This window comes from Muscardinus avellanarius, assembly GCF_963383645.1.
Source record: "Muscardinus avellanarius genome assembly, chromosome: 12".
NCBI classification, from domain to species: domain Eukaryota; kingdom Metazoa; phylum Chordata; class Mammalia; order Rodentia; family Gliridae; genus Muscardinus; species Muscardinus avellanarius.
In genome coordinates this window covers 42,302,444-42,319,385 of record NC_137798.1, presented here as the reverse complement: position 1 = coordinate 42,319,385, position 16,942 = coordinate 42,302,444, and the positions used below count along the sequence as shown (strand labels likewise).

General features: G+C 38.6%; 1 protein-coding gene across 1 annotated transcript in view; it reads left to right on the top strand.

Moving 5' to 3' along the window:
• Positions 1-16,942, top strand: part of SLC25A21 (solute carrier family 25 member 21) — a gene marked incomplete at both ends in the record, with an annotated part of 535,450 nt that overhangs the window by 455,167 nt on the left and 63,341 nt on the right. The window contains 2 exons of the mRNA XM_080706844.1: positions 3,107-3,173; positions 9,730-9,789. Of these exons, the coding sequence (XP_080562970.1) occupies positions 3,107-3,173; positions 9,730-9,789 (127 nt within the window). The remainder of the gene's footprint in view (positions 1-3,106; positions 3,174-9,729; positions 9,790-16,942) is intronic.

Sequence of the window (16,942 nt, the reverse complement as noted above, 5' to 3'; positions counted from 1 at the left end):
CGTTGGTTCCAGTGGTTTTTAAGAAACTGGGTGTGGCCGTTCTCCACAGAATTGGCGCTGGCCTGACTGTTCCATAGATGGAGGCAACTGCATGGATAAGCTCTAAAAACAGGGCAAGGAAGTATATGATTCTAACTTCCCATTTACCAGCAAGGCTGCCTATAGTTTCTGAGAATTTCCAGTTAAAGCTCCTCATTTCATGTTAGGAAGCTCAGGATAGTGGGAGGGGGCCGGGATGGGGGTCGGCTCAACATGAAAGGAGCTAAGCGGACAGAAGGGAAGGAGGGCGCATCACCAGAGCATCGCCAACATGAAGCAGAGGGCCCTGGACCTCCCAGCGCTTTTCAGATTAAATCCTTATGCTTCTCCCAGCTGCCTCTTGCTTCCCTCCTGCCTTACACCTCTTTTTAATATTTTCTCCCATCACTTTGAAAATGAAGTCCTTCTGTGTTACTTGCGAGACTTCAGTCCTCTTCCAGAGAAGCAGGGCTATACTTGAGGCCCAGGTCTGAAGTAAGGCAGAGAGTTTGTCCCCTTAGAAAAGTGCCTGCCCAGGCCTTCTTGTCCTTTTTCTTAGAACAACAGAATCTGAGGATTGAAGTAGACCAACCTTGAGGCCCATCCATGACAGGTGACCATGCAGGCCGCTTGACCACCTAGAAAATTGTGATTCCTCTTTTCAGGGGAACCTGTTCTTTCTCTAGACATTCCTTATTATTATTATTATTATTATTATTATTATTATTATTAATTATTTTGGTGGTACTGGGGTTCCTGGAAGCCCTTCTTCCTCCGGGCTACACTCCCAGACCTATTTTATATTTTTGAAACAGGGTCTCTTACGCCAGCGTGGCTGGCTTCGAACCTGCGTGATCCTCCTGTCTCCACCTCCTAAGCGCGGGGATTACAAGCGTGCGCCACCACGCCCGGCCGACATTCCTCATTATTTTAAGTACTATTTCTATGAAGGCTGACTTGCCAAAAAAATCTGTCTTTCCACGTTGCTTTCACCTGTTGGTCCAGGTTCTACCACCTGGAAACAAACAGAAACGCCTAATATCTTTCCTACAAGCTTGTCTTTCAAGAGATCCATCATACACATTGTGTTTCTGCCTAGTTATTCTTCTCCAGGCTGAGCAAGTGTGCTGCCTATGACCCTTCTCTGTCATAAAATCCCTCTGTTAACCTGAACACTCTATTTTTTTAATTATTTAATTTAATTTGCTATTCATTTTCCCCATAACCAGGAATAATCTTTCCGATGTGAACAGATGAGCACAGAAAAAACAGAATCAATAACCTTTTTTTTTATTACAGAACTTCTATTCGAGAAAATCACATTATCCTTCAGGAAGACCAAACCCATGCTTAATTATCCCTGTGCTGAAAATTAAATAATAATTAATTTATAATGACATTTAAATGATACAGAAGACTTAAATTTTTACAAGTGTCTTGAGGAAGGGTTGATGTGATGATTTTAGGCATTAATAGTTAAAATTGAAATAGCAGTAGGTGAGGCAACTCACGCATTCCTGTAGGTCTTCAAATCACAAGTCTGCCTTACTTTGCACCATAATATTAACATGATCCATTAAGTCAAAAACAGTGGGTAAAGGGCTGGGGATGGAACTCAGTGGTAGAGCGCTTGCCTAGCATAGGGAAGGGCCTGGGTTTTATCCCCAGCAACACACACACACACAAACACACACACACACACACACACACACACACACACCACTAATGGACAGAGTTAGCCCATATCAGGAGATCATTTGATTTCATTCTTCCTCTTCCATATACCTAACGTATATTTAAACTTTTTTGGTTATATATACAAAAAAGGGCTAAGTGATCAGAAATCCAAAAGGTACCCTTCCTTGAAGGAGCTAATAACTTAGAAGCTAGAAGACAAGTCCTCTGCTCCCCTCACTGAGCCAGTGGAAGAAGGAGGAGCAAGAGGTCCCTACTCTGGCCTGGGTGGTGCGGTGAGTCAGTCCAAGTAAACCCCAACTTCTTGTTCCAGAGGCATGGATGGAAGCTGACCCAATTTAAGGGAATCAGAGTGAGTGAAGCTTGGGTGGGGTCAGTCACTAAAGCTCCTGCCCCAAGTTTAATGAATATCCTAAAATAGAGACACGTTTCATCATGCCCTTGTCTGTAGCCACTTGTGGACACATTCCCTCAGAAAACAATGCAAAATATTCTCTTCTATTTAAATATATGTAAGTTTACAACAAAGATATACATATATAAGAGATTCTTAGGCAGAGAACTTTAAAATTTTGAATGCTCAAATCTAATAAGAAACAAACGATGACTTTTTAAGAAGTCTAATCATAAGCATATGCCATTCATTTACATTCTCATTCATTCTCCTTCTCTCTCTCTCCCTCTCTCTCTTTTTTTCTTTCTGAGTCTGTGCCCAGGGGCCCCCTAACATTGGCAATGATAGCTGGCTCACACCCTGTGAGACTGCACATCAGCAAGGGAGTTTGACAATTCTCTTTCAACAATATATATCCCTATAACTACTCTCCCTGACCTTCCATTTCCAATAAGGAAGTTAAGAAGTTAAGAATAATTCAGGAGAGGGCTGGGAACCCTAGTACCCAAGACATAGGGCTTGTTAGTAAAGCTAAAATTAAAGATTTCCTGACATCGTTAGCTTCAAAAAGGTTCAGTCTAGTGAATTCAGGTGTAACCCTAACTCATTCAGTTACCAGAAGGGAGGAATTACAAGACTGTCAGTAGCTTAGAGATACCTACCACACAACTGAAGAAATAAATTCAAGATTCTTTACAGTGACAAGAGTCAACTTCATCTTTAGCTTAACTCATAGTCATGTCTAGCAACCTACCTAAGGAATTCCAGTCTTGGCATAATGTATTCATCTTTTGATTACCATAATACTAGTAAACAGAATTCATGTCTTTGATTTAGAGTTAAAACAAAGAAAAACTTTATGGATGGTGTGCTACACTGAATAATTGGGAATATTTTAGGATTACTTTCTTTATCCATAAACAAAGGCAGAGTTATCTGTTTCTTAATTCCATTACTTACCTATTTCTTATATATTTCCCTTATTTATTTCTCCAACAGGTTGTTTGGTTTTTACAAAGGAATTTTGCCACCCATCTTAGCTGAAACACCAAAAAGAGCAGTGAAGGTAAGCATTATATTCCTTTTTACCAGGTGAAAATAGTGTACAGTAAAAACTTCAGTACTAAAATACCCCCACAGTAAACAAGGGGATGATAATATGACTTAAAAATAAAACACCAAAAATTTTAATGCATTATCTATAGCATACTTTTATTATAATTATACTTGGTTAATTTCTCAAATATATGCATGTTTGTTGTCGTTGTCGTCGTCGTCTTCTCCTTCTCCTTCTTCTCCTTCTCCTTCTTCTCCCTCTTCTTTCTTCAGATAAAAGTACTCCCTTCTAGCGAGGAAATTACACAAAAACACAGTGGTGAGCGAAATCCATGTAATCAAACCACAAAATCCACAAAATAGCTTGGACCTTTTCTCAAAGCAATTCAGAAATTTTGCTTTACAGCAATAATTATTAAAGAAAGGAGAGAGAAAAAAACCTTCCTCCCCAAATCATTCCCATTTTATAGACTATATTTCTCGTGTGTGTGTGTGTGTGTGTGTGTGTGTGTGTATGGAACCCAGGGGCATTCAACCTCTGAGCTACACCCCCTGCCCTATCTTTTATTTTTTAATTGAAACAGGGTCTCACTGACTTGTAGAGGGCCTTACTAAGTAGCTGAGGCTGTCCGAGAACCACAGTCCTCCAGTCTCAGCCTCCTGAATGCTGGGATTACAAGTGTGCGCCACCATGCCCAGCTTCTTGTATCTGATTTTTACATAGCATATTTGTTAAGGCATGTCAACTTTATTTTCACTCTTAGTCTTCTCCACTAAAATCCCCTATTCTGATGCCTAGGAAATTATTATTACCACCACCCCGATTTCCATTTCTTTAGCCACATAACTGTGGAGGTTTACGTACTGTGGAGGTTTACGTACTGTGGAGGTTTACTTGCTGGTTCAGTGTCTGAATAGGAGCAGAGAGATGTGCCAGGACTACCAAGGATAAAAGAACTGTATCTGTACACTTTTTCATATGTTTTCTCTGACAAAAATCCTGACTGCAGTGTCTGCCTGGCTTCGCTCCTCTCCCCCACCCAACTGACATCACCAAATATGGCTTTGTCTTTCCACAAAACTAATGTAAACTTTTAGACAAAAAGACTTTCTTTCCAACTTTATGTCATTTACCTTAATGATATCAAGCATTTTTCACATGTATTGCTCAATTTCTATTCCCAATATTCCTGAAAGGCAAGGAGGATCAGCTTAAACACTTTTACTGAATAAGTCAAGGGGGATCCTGGGTTGAAAACTATGGTGAAATAACCAACATATATACACAAGCATCAAACATATACATTATGTCAAAAAAGTAATTTAATAGAACATAATTCAGGTTTAGAGTCAGAAAACAAAGCTTGTAAACATACTTTCTCTATAAATTCATCTTCTTTGTTGCTGTAGTTCTTGTGATTTTATATTATTACATCAATACAAATTTCATTATAAGGATCTGAATCGCACTGGAGAATCTGGAAAAAGTTCACCAAAGTACACAAAAGGGCTGAATTGAATTATAAAATGGCTTCACTTGATAAAAGATTGCCCAAGTAAACAAACAGAGCAGAGTTCCTGTTCAAAAGGAAAGTCACTTTGTCTCCACGGAATAATATATTCATTTGTTCAGTGTTTTACATGTATAAAGTAAATTATAATTAGTTTTTCCTGGAATATTTTCTCTTAATACTATATATTGGAGAAAACAAACTTTAAGATGATTGAAGTTTATCAGTGTTGAACAATCTTTAAAAAAAATAAGTTGAGGTTTACAAAACTGAGTTAGTCTGTACTTAAGAGGAAAAAAAGAAGAAGAAAAAAAAGCAGTGCTCAGTGCCAGAACAATGGTTAACAGATGAACTTTTGGGCAACTGGATATGGTGTATGTGTCCCAGACATCTTGTTTCAAGTAGATTTTACCTTAAAATTATTGAGACATATGGTAAGTATGTTGGCTTTTTAAGTATAACTTGGAGTTAAGTGTATCTTTGCCAGATGGATAGCACTAGTTTTTCAACACAATTTATAAAAACATTCATTTTATCGATATTTATCTTAGGATTTGTGAGGAAAGCAATCACCTGATTGTAACGATTTCATACATCATAAACTGCTTCATTGTATGTCATCAAAGTTTACTTCAGGAAAAAATATTCAGGGACTCTGTGTGTGTGCACACACTCATGCACGTGTGTGTGTGTGTGTGTTCCTTGGTATGAACACTTCAGTTACGATTGTTACCATAATCAGAAACAGACAGTTTTAAATTTGTTTGTACTTTATTCTTTGAAATCATATTCACCATTAAAATAATAAGACTCACTGATGCTAAGTAAATGAAACTTCCCCTTTCACAAATTAAGACAGAATTAGGATTACAGTTGGCAAAAAGTAAATGATGAGCTCAGAAGAGAGCAGCTGGCCCCTGAGAGACAGGAGGCGCCAGGGTCCAGCTTTCCAGGCTGGAGCGTCACAGGTAATATATACATTTTCCCATGTTCAGGCTCCCAAAGATTGCCTTATGCTGGCCAAATTCCTGAGCGATTATAACCTGTGAAGGCTGTTTGATAACTACTCTAGTCCTACACTATGGTATCTATACATAACATTTTCAATTAAACAAATGAAGCACATACACAGAGAAATGTTTGTATTGAGAGATTCTATTGCTTCCCCAAAATTCCCACATCAACTATTCAGAGTATCCAGAGGGCCAAGACTTTCCACTTCCAGGCAAGATGGAGAAGCAGGGACCAGATTTACTCTGCTACCTGAAACGAGAAAAAAAGTCAGCGAGATAGTTGAAACAACAGTTTCCAAGACACTGGACCTCAGCCTTGAAGAACAATACACAAAACAAATGAGAGGAGCCCTGCAGTGGCCACAGCTTACTGCCTTGAGGGTGCTTCCGACCCTGGCAGAAAGGGGAAATAAAGGCGGAGTCTTGCAGACTCCCTGGGTGGAAAAGGAGCTCAGAGACCAGGGTAGCAGGGGCTCCCAGGCCAGAGGACTGGGGATTAAACTCAGAAGCATTTACCTCTGAACTACACCTCTCTCTCTCTCTCTCTCTCTCTCTCTCTCTCTATATATATATATATATATATATATATATATATAGATATATAGATATATATATATATTATATATAGATCTATATATATATACATATATATGTGTATATATATACATATATGTGTGTGTGTGTGTGTGTATATATATATATATTATATAATTTTTTTAAACAGGGTCTCACTAAACTGCAGAAGATCTCACTAAGTTGCTGAGGCTGGCCCTGACAGAGAATCTTCCTTCTGTCTCAGTTTCCCAAGTGTTGAGATTTTATGCATGTGCTACTACTTGGCTATTACTTTTTTTTTGGTGGTACTGTAGTTCCTGGAAACCCTTCTACCTCCAAGCTACACTCCCAGGCCTATTTTATATTTTTATTTTGGGAATAGGGTCTCTTAAGCCAGCAAGGCTGGCTTTGAACGAACGTGATCCTCCTGTCTTCAAGCGTGCGCCACCATGCCTGGCTGGCTATTACTTTTTTTTTTTTCTTTTTTCTTTTTTTTTTTTTTTGCCGGTCTGGGGATGGAACCCAGGAGCATTTGACCTCTGAGCTACGCCCCCTGCCCTATTTTTATTCTTTATTTTGAAACCGGGTCTCACTGACTTGCAGAAGGCCTCACTAAGTAGCTGAGGCTGTCTGCGAACCACGAACCTCCGGTCTCAGCCTCCCCAATGCTAGGATTACAAGCGTGTGCCACGCCCGGCTTTGGCTATTACTTTTAAATTTAGTAAATTAGCATTTTATCACTGTGAGCTTTAGGCCTTCTTTATTTCCAAGAACCTAAATTATTTCATCCTAGCCATTGAGCAAAAGTGTTATCAACAGTGATGAGGGTCACCAAGCAGCTAGTGGCAGTTTAGTTATTTAGCAGTTTTATTGACAGGGAAATGAAAATCCTAGAATTGCTTCCAGGGTGCAGACTTTTCCCTTGGAATAGCCACTTGGCCCTTAATCCTTGTATGATGGAAAGCCAGAAAAAGAAAAGACAAACAAATAAATGCCCCCTTCATACTGTAAGCTAATAATGTAGTGGACATTTCCTTAACATTCACCAACTTCTAGAACTTCCAAGGACCCAGTTCTAATGGGGCCCCATAGATTAACATTTCCAAAATGTAGGTCATAACCCATGAGTCACAAAATCATTTCAGTGGGTCATTAGATGTACTGGATCATGACCAGAAATTTTTTAATGAAATAGGATAGAAAAAGAATGTATTACACATAAAGAATAAATATGGCTTTACAGCAATATTTTATTTCAATGTTGTGTTCTTGAGAGCTAGAAAAGTTAAACCACTTGTCTGTGCTTTCCCAATCAAGTGTCACAGGCATCAGACCCAGGAGTGCTCACATCAAAATCCCAGGAAGGTCTTTGTCAAAGCATAAAGATGATGATGATAATCATAAAATACATTGTCTTTCAAATCTAAGACTATGCCGGGCATGGTGGATCATGCTTGTAATCCCCACACTTGGGAGGCTGAGACAGGAGGATCGCACAGGTTCGAAGGCAGCCTCAGCTGAGTGAGGCTCTCAGCAACTTAGTGAGATCCTGTTTCCAAATGAAATATAAAATGGGTCTGGGAGTATAGCTTAGAGGTAGAAAGCCCCTGGGCTCCACCCCCAGTACCACCAAAAAAAATAAATAAAGTAAAATAAAATAAAATAAAATAAAATCTAAGACTATAACACTTCCAAAGCCAGGGGTTTCTAGTGACTATCTCATCAAAACAAAGTAGTCCCTGATGAATACTGTTTCAACATCAGGATAGACTCAGAGTTATCACCATCCACCAAGAGTGTGAGGTTAAGAAGGCAGGGTTAGTAGGATTACGCTTGTACTCCTAGTACTTTGGAGGCTGAGACAGGAGGGTTGCAGGTTCGAAGACAGGAAGATTGCAGCTTCGAGGACAGCCTCAGCAACTTAGCAAGATCCTGTTTCAAGATAAAATAATAAAATAGGGCTGGAGGTGTAGCTCAGAAGTAGAATGCCACGGGGTTCAATCCCCAGTACCACAAAAAGAAGGAGGAGAGAGGAGGAGGAGAGGAAGGAGGAGAAGGGGGAAGAGGGAGAGTGGAAGGAGACAGGGATTTCTCCTTGTTTATTTTTACATTCCTAGTACCTAGAATAAAAGCACTGTAATAAATATGTATTACATGAGTGGATGAGTGAATCTCTATTTTAGAAAAGTTCACATCCATAGTTAACAATAAGGACCATGGAACAAAAGTAGTAGTCTCTAGGTCTTTAAAAGGATCAAAATCTTTCTGGCAGATGTTGGTGGTATATGCCTATAACCCTAGTACTTGGGAAGCTGAGACAGGAAGATCGCAGTTTCAAAGTCTGCCTCAGCAGAGCCTCAGTAGACTTAACAAGACCCTGTTTTAAAATAAAACAGGGCTTAGAGTGTAGCTTAGAGGTAGAATGCCTCTATGTTCAATCCCCAGTAACACACACACACACACACACACACACACACACACACACACACACAGGCATAATGATTCTTGGGGATGCCCAAAGACTAAGGAAGACCATGACTAGAAGGAACCACCTCTTTCTAATAACAGAGTATAGCTTGGCCCCCAAATCTATTTTTCCTTGTTAGTTAGGTTATAAAGCAATGAAGAAGAAAACACTTGGTTTCCCATGTATTTCTTAGAGGAGTTAAATGTCATGTTCTAGCACAGCTGTTTCTCAAAGTGTCTGAGGTAGAGAAAGAAGAGGGGAGAAAGTATATTATATGAAGTAGTTGGTTGCATTTGTTTCCAAAGAAATCTATTTCACGCTATTAAACATCATCTTCTGAAGAAATTACCATTATGTTCATCACCATCACCATCGGCATCATCTTCACCATCAGATCTTAAAGGGAGGAATAGGCAGTTGTGTGTCTTCATTCAGGCCGATACGGTCTTGCTGCGAGGCAGGGAGGGGATTAGATAACCTCAATCATCCCTTCCTAACTTATCATGGAGTCTTCATAATCATTAATGTTTAGTAATTCCAGGGAGCAGTAGGCAGATGCAGCAATATAAATGCAAGTTAAGTCTGAGAAGTGGATGTCTTTTACATGTATGTTACAAAATTGGACATTAGCTGGAAAAGCAGTTCATAAAGAAAACATAGGACACCAAAAATTTCAGGTCTCTGGGCCGGCAATTTTGAATCGCTGCCATAAGAAAGACGTCTATTGATGTCTGGGGAAACTGAAAATGGTCATGGTAAATGGAAGTTGTATGGTTCATTTGCTGCTATAAAGGATTCCATCAGCTCTTCTGTAGGTTATTATAACTGCATTTGAAAAATGTGAATGTTAAAATAAGCTTCAAGAGCAACTACCCGAGACAGGATTAAAAACTGCACTAGGAGGTTTATCATTCTTTAAATTGCTGGTTAATATAATGACTTACCAAAGAAATTTTAGTCAATTAAAGAGCTTGTTGCAGGAAATTGTTATAAATCTCTGGGTTTGGTTTTGTTTCACAGTTTTTCACCTTCGAGCAGTACAAGAAATTGCTAGGATATGTGTCACTGTCACCAGCAGTGGTAAGTGCGAGTATTTATTATACTTAAAGTGTGTATGTTATTTTATAAAGCAAAATCTAGAAACAAAAACCCCTTTGATTCCCCAAGCCCAGCTACTAAAATATGAATTCGAGTTATTCAATGTTCAGCTACTTGTTGAAAGCCATCTTCCTAATAAGTCACAATTTGGTTATTTTATAGCTCCCAGTGATGAATTTATGATAGTAATGATATGTCTAGAAAAGCCTATGTGAGATATGGTCAAGAATATAAAATAAAGAGTACATTTATCAAAAAACTCTTTTAAAGCTAAAACATGTATATGCTCCCATACATATTACACATATTTATTCATGAAAAGTCAGTATGCCTGAGATTATTTCCTAACAGGTCACTATTCCAGCTGTTGCTCAAGCTGTAATAAATACACGACTTCAAGTCTCTTGGGATAAAATCACTCTGTGGTCAGGCACAGACTGAAAGGCCTTTTATAGGCATGACTGTAAACAGCTCATCCAGGGAGAATGGTGATCTTACAGTGACACAACTCAAATATAACATGAAATTCGCAGGATTTGGACATTTCCCTGTGGCCCTTCGTTCCTTCTTGCTGCTTTTCATAGTGAGTTAAATTGTATTGGCAAAAGATATTGGAGAGAACAAATGCACTAATCTCATCCTCCAATTCTGCAAAAGAAAACAAAATAAACTGCATTGTTGCTCCAACTGACCATGTAACCTCCAGCCTCTAGGAAAACCCCAATCTGCTCAGTGAAATGTACCTAAAACTCAACTAGAAAAAGGATGTTCTGAGCTTTGACGTGTGTGTGTGTGTGTGTGTGTGTGTGTGTGTGTGTGTGTGTTATGCTGGAGATTGAGCCTAGTGGCATTCTACTCCCAAACTTCTTTTTTCTTTTTCTTTTTCTTCTTTTTTTTTTCTGAAACAGGGTCTTGCTAGGTTGCTGAGGCTATCCTTGAGCCTACAAGCCTCCTATCTTAAGTACTGGGATTACAGGCATGTGCCACCACATCAGCACAACCTTTTAATTATAGATGTTCCTCTACTTGCAATGGTTATATCAGATAAACTCATAGTAAATTGGAAATTTAGAAAGTAAAAAAATGCATTTAATATGTGCTTTAAACTGCCAACAGAACACTATAAATAAACCAAGAGGTACATTTGAAATTTTAAAAATGCATTTAGTATACCTAGCTTAAGAACAATAACAATTCTATATAAAGTATCAGTTGTTTACTCTCTTGTAGTATAGCTAACTGATATACTACAAGACATGACAGTAAGTAAGCTATGACTTACTGTCATGACCAGTATCATGAGACAGTGTAATACTGCATGCCACTAGCTTAAGGAAAAAATTAAAATTCAAAGTATGGAATATATGTAATTTTTACACATTGTAAGAGCTGAAAATTGTAGGTTGAACTATTATATATTGGGGATCATCTGTACTTTCTTTTTGTTGAGCTTTTATTTTTTATTTTTATTTTTTATTGGTGCGCTGTATTCATACATCATAATGGGATAAAAAACTTGTGTAGACATACGTGCACACATCGCCCAGTTAGTCCCTACCCCACACCATTCCCTCCCCCTCCCTCCTTCCCATGCTTGGCTTAGTGGTTGACATCTAATATTATAGCAACTTATCCAAAATTAACAATGATAATCTCACATAACAGATTCATTTGTCTGATATCAAACTTTTGATGACTTAGAGATAACGTTTCAATATTTCTTTTTGCTTTCTTTCTTACCAGAGGATTTTTTTCTTTTTTTTTTTAAGGTGAAACTATCATACATTTTTTTTCCAGAAAAAATCTATCCTAACATGAAATATGAACTCTAAATATCCAAAACAATTTCGCAAAAGAACAAAGCTAGAAGATGTACATTTTCTGATTTTGAAACTTATAAAGCTACATTAATTGAAAAGTGTAGTTATAAAGGCAGATATATAAACCAGTGGAGTAAAATAAAAAGCCTAGAAATAAATTCTTCCATATATGATCAAGTTATTTTTGACAAGGTTTCCAAGAACATTTGGTGAAGGAAATAATGATCCCTTCACTAAATATTGTTGAAAAATAATAATTACATGAAAAAGAATAAAGTTGGACCCTTACCTAACACCATATACAAATATTAACTCAAAATAGATAAAAGACCTAAATGTAAATCTTAAGACTATAAACTTTTAGAAGAAAACCTGGGTCATAACACTTCACAACATTAAAGTCGGCAGTGATTTCTTGGATGTGATTTCAAAGGCACAGGCAACAACAGAATACACAAACAAACTTCCTAAACAGTAAAAAAAAATTGTACATCCAAAGACAATGTAAACAGAGTTAAAAGTTACTGATAGAATGGGATAAAAATTTCCAAATGCTATATCTGAAGGTATATTAATATTCCAAATAGAAATCCTAAAAATTAGCAACAATAAAAAGCAAACAATACAATTTAGAAACAGGTAAAAGACTAAAATAAATAATGAGTCTCCAAAGATTTTAACCAATAAACAGATGAATATATTCTTTTTGCTTAGTTGTCTGCTGGATGGAAAATCTTGTTTCTCTGTTTCTGGTGTGTATTACCTATTTCTTCTTTGTAGTTAATCTCTTTGAGTATTTTCTCTAGTGCTGGTTTTGAAGACATAAATTCCTTCAGTTTCTGTTTCTCATGGAAGCTTCTTATTTTCCCATCTAATTTGATAGATAGTTGTGCTGGGTAGGAAATGTTTGGCTGGAAGTTGTTTTCTTTCAGAGTTTGGAATATGTTACTCCAAGCCCTTCTGGCTTTCATGACTTGGTTTGGGAAGTCTGGAGTGATTCTAATTGGTTTGCCTCTGAATGTCATTTGGTCTTTTGTTTTTGTTACCTTTAAGATTCTCTCCTTGGCTTCCACATTGGTCATTTTGACAATTATGTGGCATGGGGAACCTCTTCTCTGATCCTGTCTAAAGGGAGTTCTATAAGTTTCCTGGACCTGTGTATCAACCTCTTGCTCTATGTTTGGAAAATTTTCTGCTATTACTCCTTTGAAGATATTGTTGATACCTTTGGTTTCACCTTCTTTTCCCTCCTCTATTCCAATTATTCTTAGGTTAGCTCTCTTTAAATGGACCCATATTTCTTCAATGTCAGATTCCTGCTGTCTGATTTTTTCTAAGTTATAAATTATGCCTTCGTTTTTGGAGTGATTCTTTTCTAGGAGCAAGATTCTATTCTCCATGTGGTCTAATTGATTGTTTATACTTTGAATTGAGGCCTTTACCTCAATGATTGCATCTTTTATGTCTTTTAGACTGTCTCTAAATCCTTTTCAAAGGTCCTGTATTATTTCTACAGTTATATCCCTGATTTGATCTTCTGGAGATCTCTGAATTTCTGTGTTATCAGGTTCTGATAATAAGGGGTGGTGGGCATTCATTGCTCTGTTGTTGTTCCTCTTTCCCATGATTTCAGATGTTTGTGCCTTCTCTGGATCACTATGACTTCACTTAGGGTGTTCTGTATCTTGAGTCTGTGGTAATCTCAGCTGCCACTACTCCTTTACTGGGTTGTATCGCAAAGTCTCAGACCCAGGAAGTTAATCAAGGCTGCGTGAGACCGTGGGGGGTGCCGAGCTGGGCCTTTTCCCACAGGGAGCTGCGACTAAGGTGTGGTATCTCTGCCACTGCTACTTCTTCACGGGGTTGGACTGCAAAATCTCAGACCCAGAGAGATTATCAAAGTCCCTGGATGTGCCGTACAGGGATTTCTCCTTTAGGAGCTGCAATTTCACTCACCGTTATTGTGCCTGTTTATCAGGAGCTGTTGAGGGAGCGGTGAACTCGCTGTCGCTGCTGGCAATATGGTGCTGCTGCCACGCCATCCGCAGTGAGGCTGGCGTATTTTTTTTCTGGTTTTGAGCTCTGTTCTGAGTCCCTGGAAAGCATGATGAGCTTGACCACTGAGAGTTTTAGACATTCTTTGCGCTGAAAGAACTGCTGAATTACACCCAAATGATCACTTCAGCTCCTTGCTTACCTTTCCTTTCTGGATCCTGGTGCTGTGAGGGAAGATGGTGCCAGAGCAGTCCTGCTGCTGCATTGCAGGCTTGATTTTTGGTCTCTGGTTGTTCTTTTAGTCTTTTTTTTTCTCTGTCCTTTGTGTTTACATTTTTTTATTTCTCTGCTGATGGCGTTTTCTGGCTATGAAAAGCGCTGATTTTGTGGCAATAGAGATGGAGTTTTAGCAGGGCTCTTAAACGCTGCTTTTCTCAGTCACCATCTTCCCGGAACTGTACTTTCTTCATAAAAATTTATTTCAAAGTCAGGCATAGTGGCACATTTGGGAGGTTGAGACAAGAGGATCCAGGTTCCCAGACAGTCTCAGCTCCTTAGTGAGGCCCTTCGTAACTCAGTGAGACCCTGTTTCAAAATAAAGAATAACGCCGGGCGTGGTGGCGCACACTTGTAATCCCAGCGCTTGGGAGGCTGAGACAGAAAGATCATGCAGGTTCGAAGCCAGCCTCAGCTACTTAGTGAGGCTCTCAGCAACTTAGTGAGACCCTGTTTCCAAATAAAATGTAAAATAGGTCTGGGAGTATAGCCCGGAGGTAGAAAGCCTCTGGGTTCCACCTCCAGTATCACCAAAAAATAAAAATAAAAAAATAAAATAAAAATAAAAATAAATAAAAATAAAAAATAAAGAATAAAAAAGTTGGGATGGGTATATAGCTTGGAGGTAGAATGCCCCTGGATTCCATCCCCAGTACCAAAAAAAAAAAATTATTTTAGAGTTTTTACCCTACCAAATAGACTGTTCAAGAAGAAGTATCTGTTATTTTTAAAATTATACATGCCCCTTAACAGGATGCTAAAAAGGATCCTGTTAAGACACCTAATAAGTCACTTTTTGTTATGAAAAAGAAATCTCCTGTCCAGCCTCTTTCCTAGACAAGTTGGCTGGGAGGAATGTCCTTCGATAAAGGGGTAGTAGTACCATAAGCCTCAAAATTACCTTAAGATTTTGCTTTTAATCCCTTAGTGTCTTCCTTAAATGTCATTCTTAACTTTGGAAACATCCTGACAAAAAAAGAGGATTAAAAACTTTCTAGCGAGAGACAGTCAAATATGGTCTCCAGAGGAACAGCTAGCAGCTCTGGTGCGGAGCATTGTTACCTGGGACACACTGCAGGTCTCTCGACTCTTGAGAGTTGAAACAGAAAAGCATTTGGCCACTCCAGCTATTATAACGGAATGCATGCAAAATGTATACAGCTCTCCTCTTTTCTTGAACTCATTTATTCCAGTTTCTTTTTGATAAACTCAGGCATTTAGCCGCTAAATACGCCCTGGTGCTCACATGAAAAGCCTTAGAAGCTGGAAACCGGGCAGTAAATGCATGTCTCTGCAGCAATCCAAGTAACATGATCTGCTGATATCAGATCAGTTCTTTTGACATGGGACTGCTGAACACTAGTTTTGACAGCAAATGTAGCTGAGTTTTATAGAAGAACCAAAAAGTGAATTACTTGGAAGATTGCATATAGTAAGTAATAAAAACCTGAACATCTGGATTTTAGCTTTCCCAGTCAGAAGAGTTGGGGACTAGTATTTTTTTTCTCTGCTTTTGGCTTCCAGGATGGAAGTCTGAGATAAATGAACAAAATGTCTGGTCAGTTACCCTATACAAATTAAGCTTAAAATCGTAATGAAGTGAGATAAAACGAAAACATCATAAGTTATTCCCTCTCTCCTTGAATCTGTATACATTACCATTCTCCACACCCCCCCCTTTTTTTGTGGTACTGGGAATTGAACCCAGGAGCATTTTACCTCCAAACCACACCCCAGCCCTATTCTATTTTTATTTTAAAATGGGCTTTCATGAGGTTGATGAGAATTATTTGCTAAGGTTGTATTTGAACCTGTGACCCTCCTGTCTCAGCCTCCCTAATGCTGGGATTGCAGGTGTGTGCCACCACATCTGGCTCTTCTTCTCTTTTTATATACAAGAAGAAAAATGGTATCGATAGGGCATTTTCAAATGGTTTTCACAAGTTATTTCAACCCTCATAATAACTTTCTGAGGTAGGGAAATTAGATTATCATTTTTGAAATTAGATTATTATCTTTGTTTGCAGGTGAGAAAACTGTGGCTTATCAAAGGTTCAGTGATTCATACATGGTCCCAGCCAGCATATGTGGTGCGCTTGTATGGATACTCAAAAGATGTCCCTTTCTCCCGACTGGTGTCTCTCCAAGGTGCTGGCTTGGCAAGTGAGATGCAGGCCAGGTTTCACCTCTTCTCTTTCCTTGGCTGAACACCTTTGCCTGCATGCAAACTACTGTCAGATAACCAATAATTGACAAAACCTAAAGCCACACCACCCAGTTCTAGATCCTTCCAATCTGCATCCTGCCCCAGGCTACAGAACATTCTCTTTCCCCTTCTCTCTTTTCACCTCAAAATTTGAAGCTGTTAGAGAACCTTAAAAAGAGTTACCTGTTTTTTACTTTTCATTGGTTTTATTCTTCTCCTAGTTGTACACAGTACCATCTCTTTTCTTGAAATTAGAGTCTCAGCAGCAAAGAATTAGTTTTTTCCAACATGTGGTTTTGAGGTGGGAGGATTTGTTTCATTTTTTTGTTTCTCTGCTGTGTGCATACATGAGTGTGCGTGTGAGTGTATGGGTGCATGCATGTGTTTTAACTGTGGTGGTTATTTGTGCTACATATTTCCTGAAAACCCCATAAATCCTCTAGAGAAAAATTCCATAAAAGTATTCTTTTTTTCTATTACTGAAATTCTTGACAGGCAGAAAATAAGCACCTCCTACAATCATCATTTAATAAATGTCCTAGAATTTAGTTGAGCAGCTCAGAACTAACAATTTCTGGGCTCATGTTAAACAAGATAAAAATGATCCTTGTTTATTAATATCCCAGAATAAGCCAGGTGTGGTGGTGCTCACCTACAATCCCAGTTCTTGGGAGGCTGAGTCGAGGGCTCATAGGTTTGAGAGTGACCTCAACAACTTCAGCTTTCAGCAACCTAACAAGACCCTATTTCAAACACAAAAATATTTAAAAGGCTGGGGGTGTAGCTTGGAGATAGACTGCCCCTGGGTTCAATCTCTAGTACCACAGAAAGGGGGAAA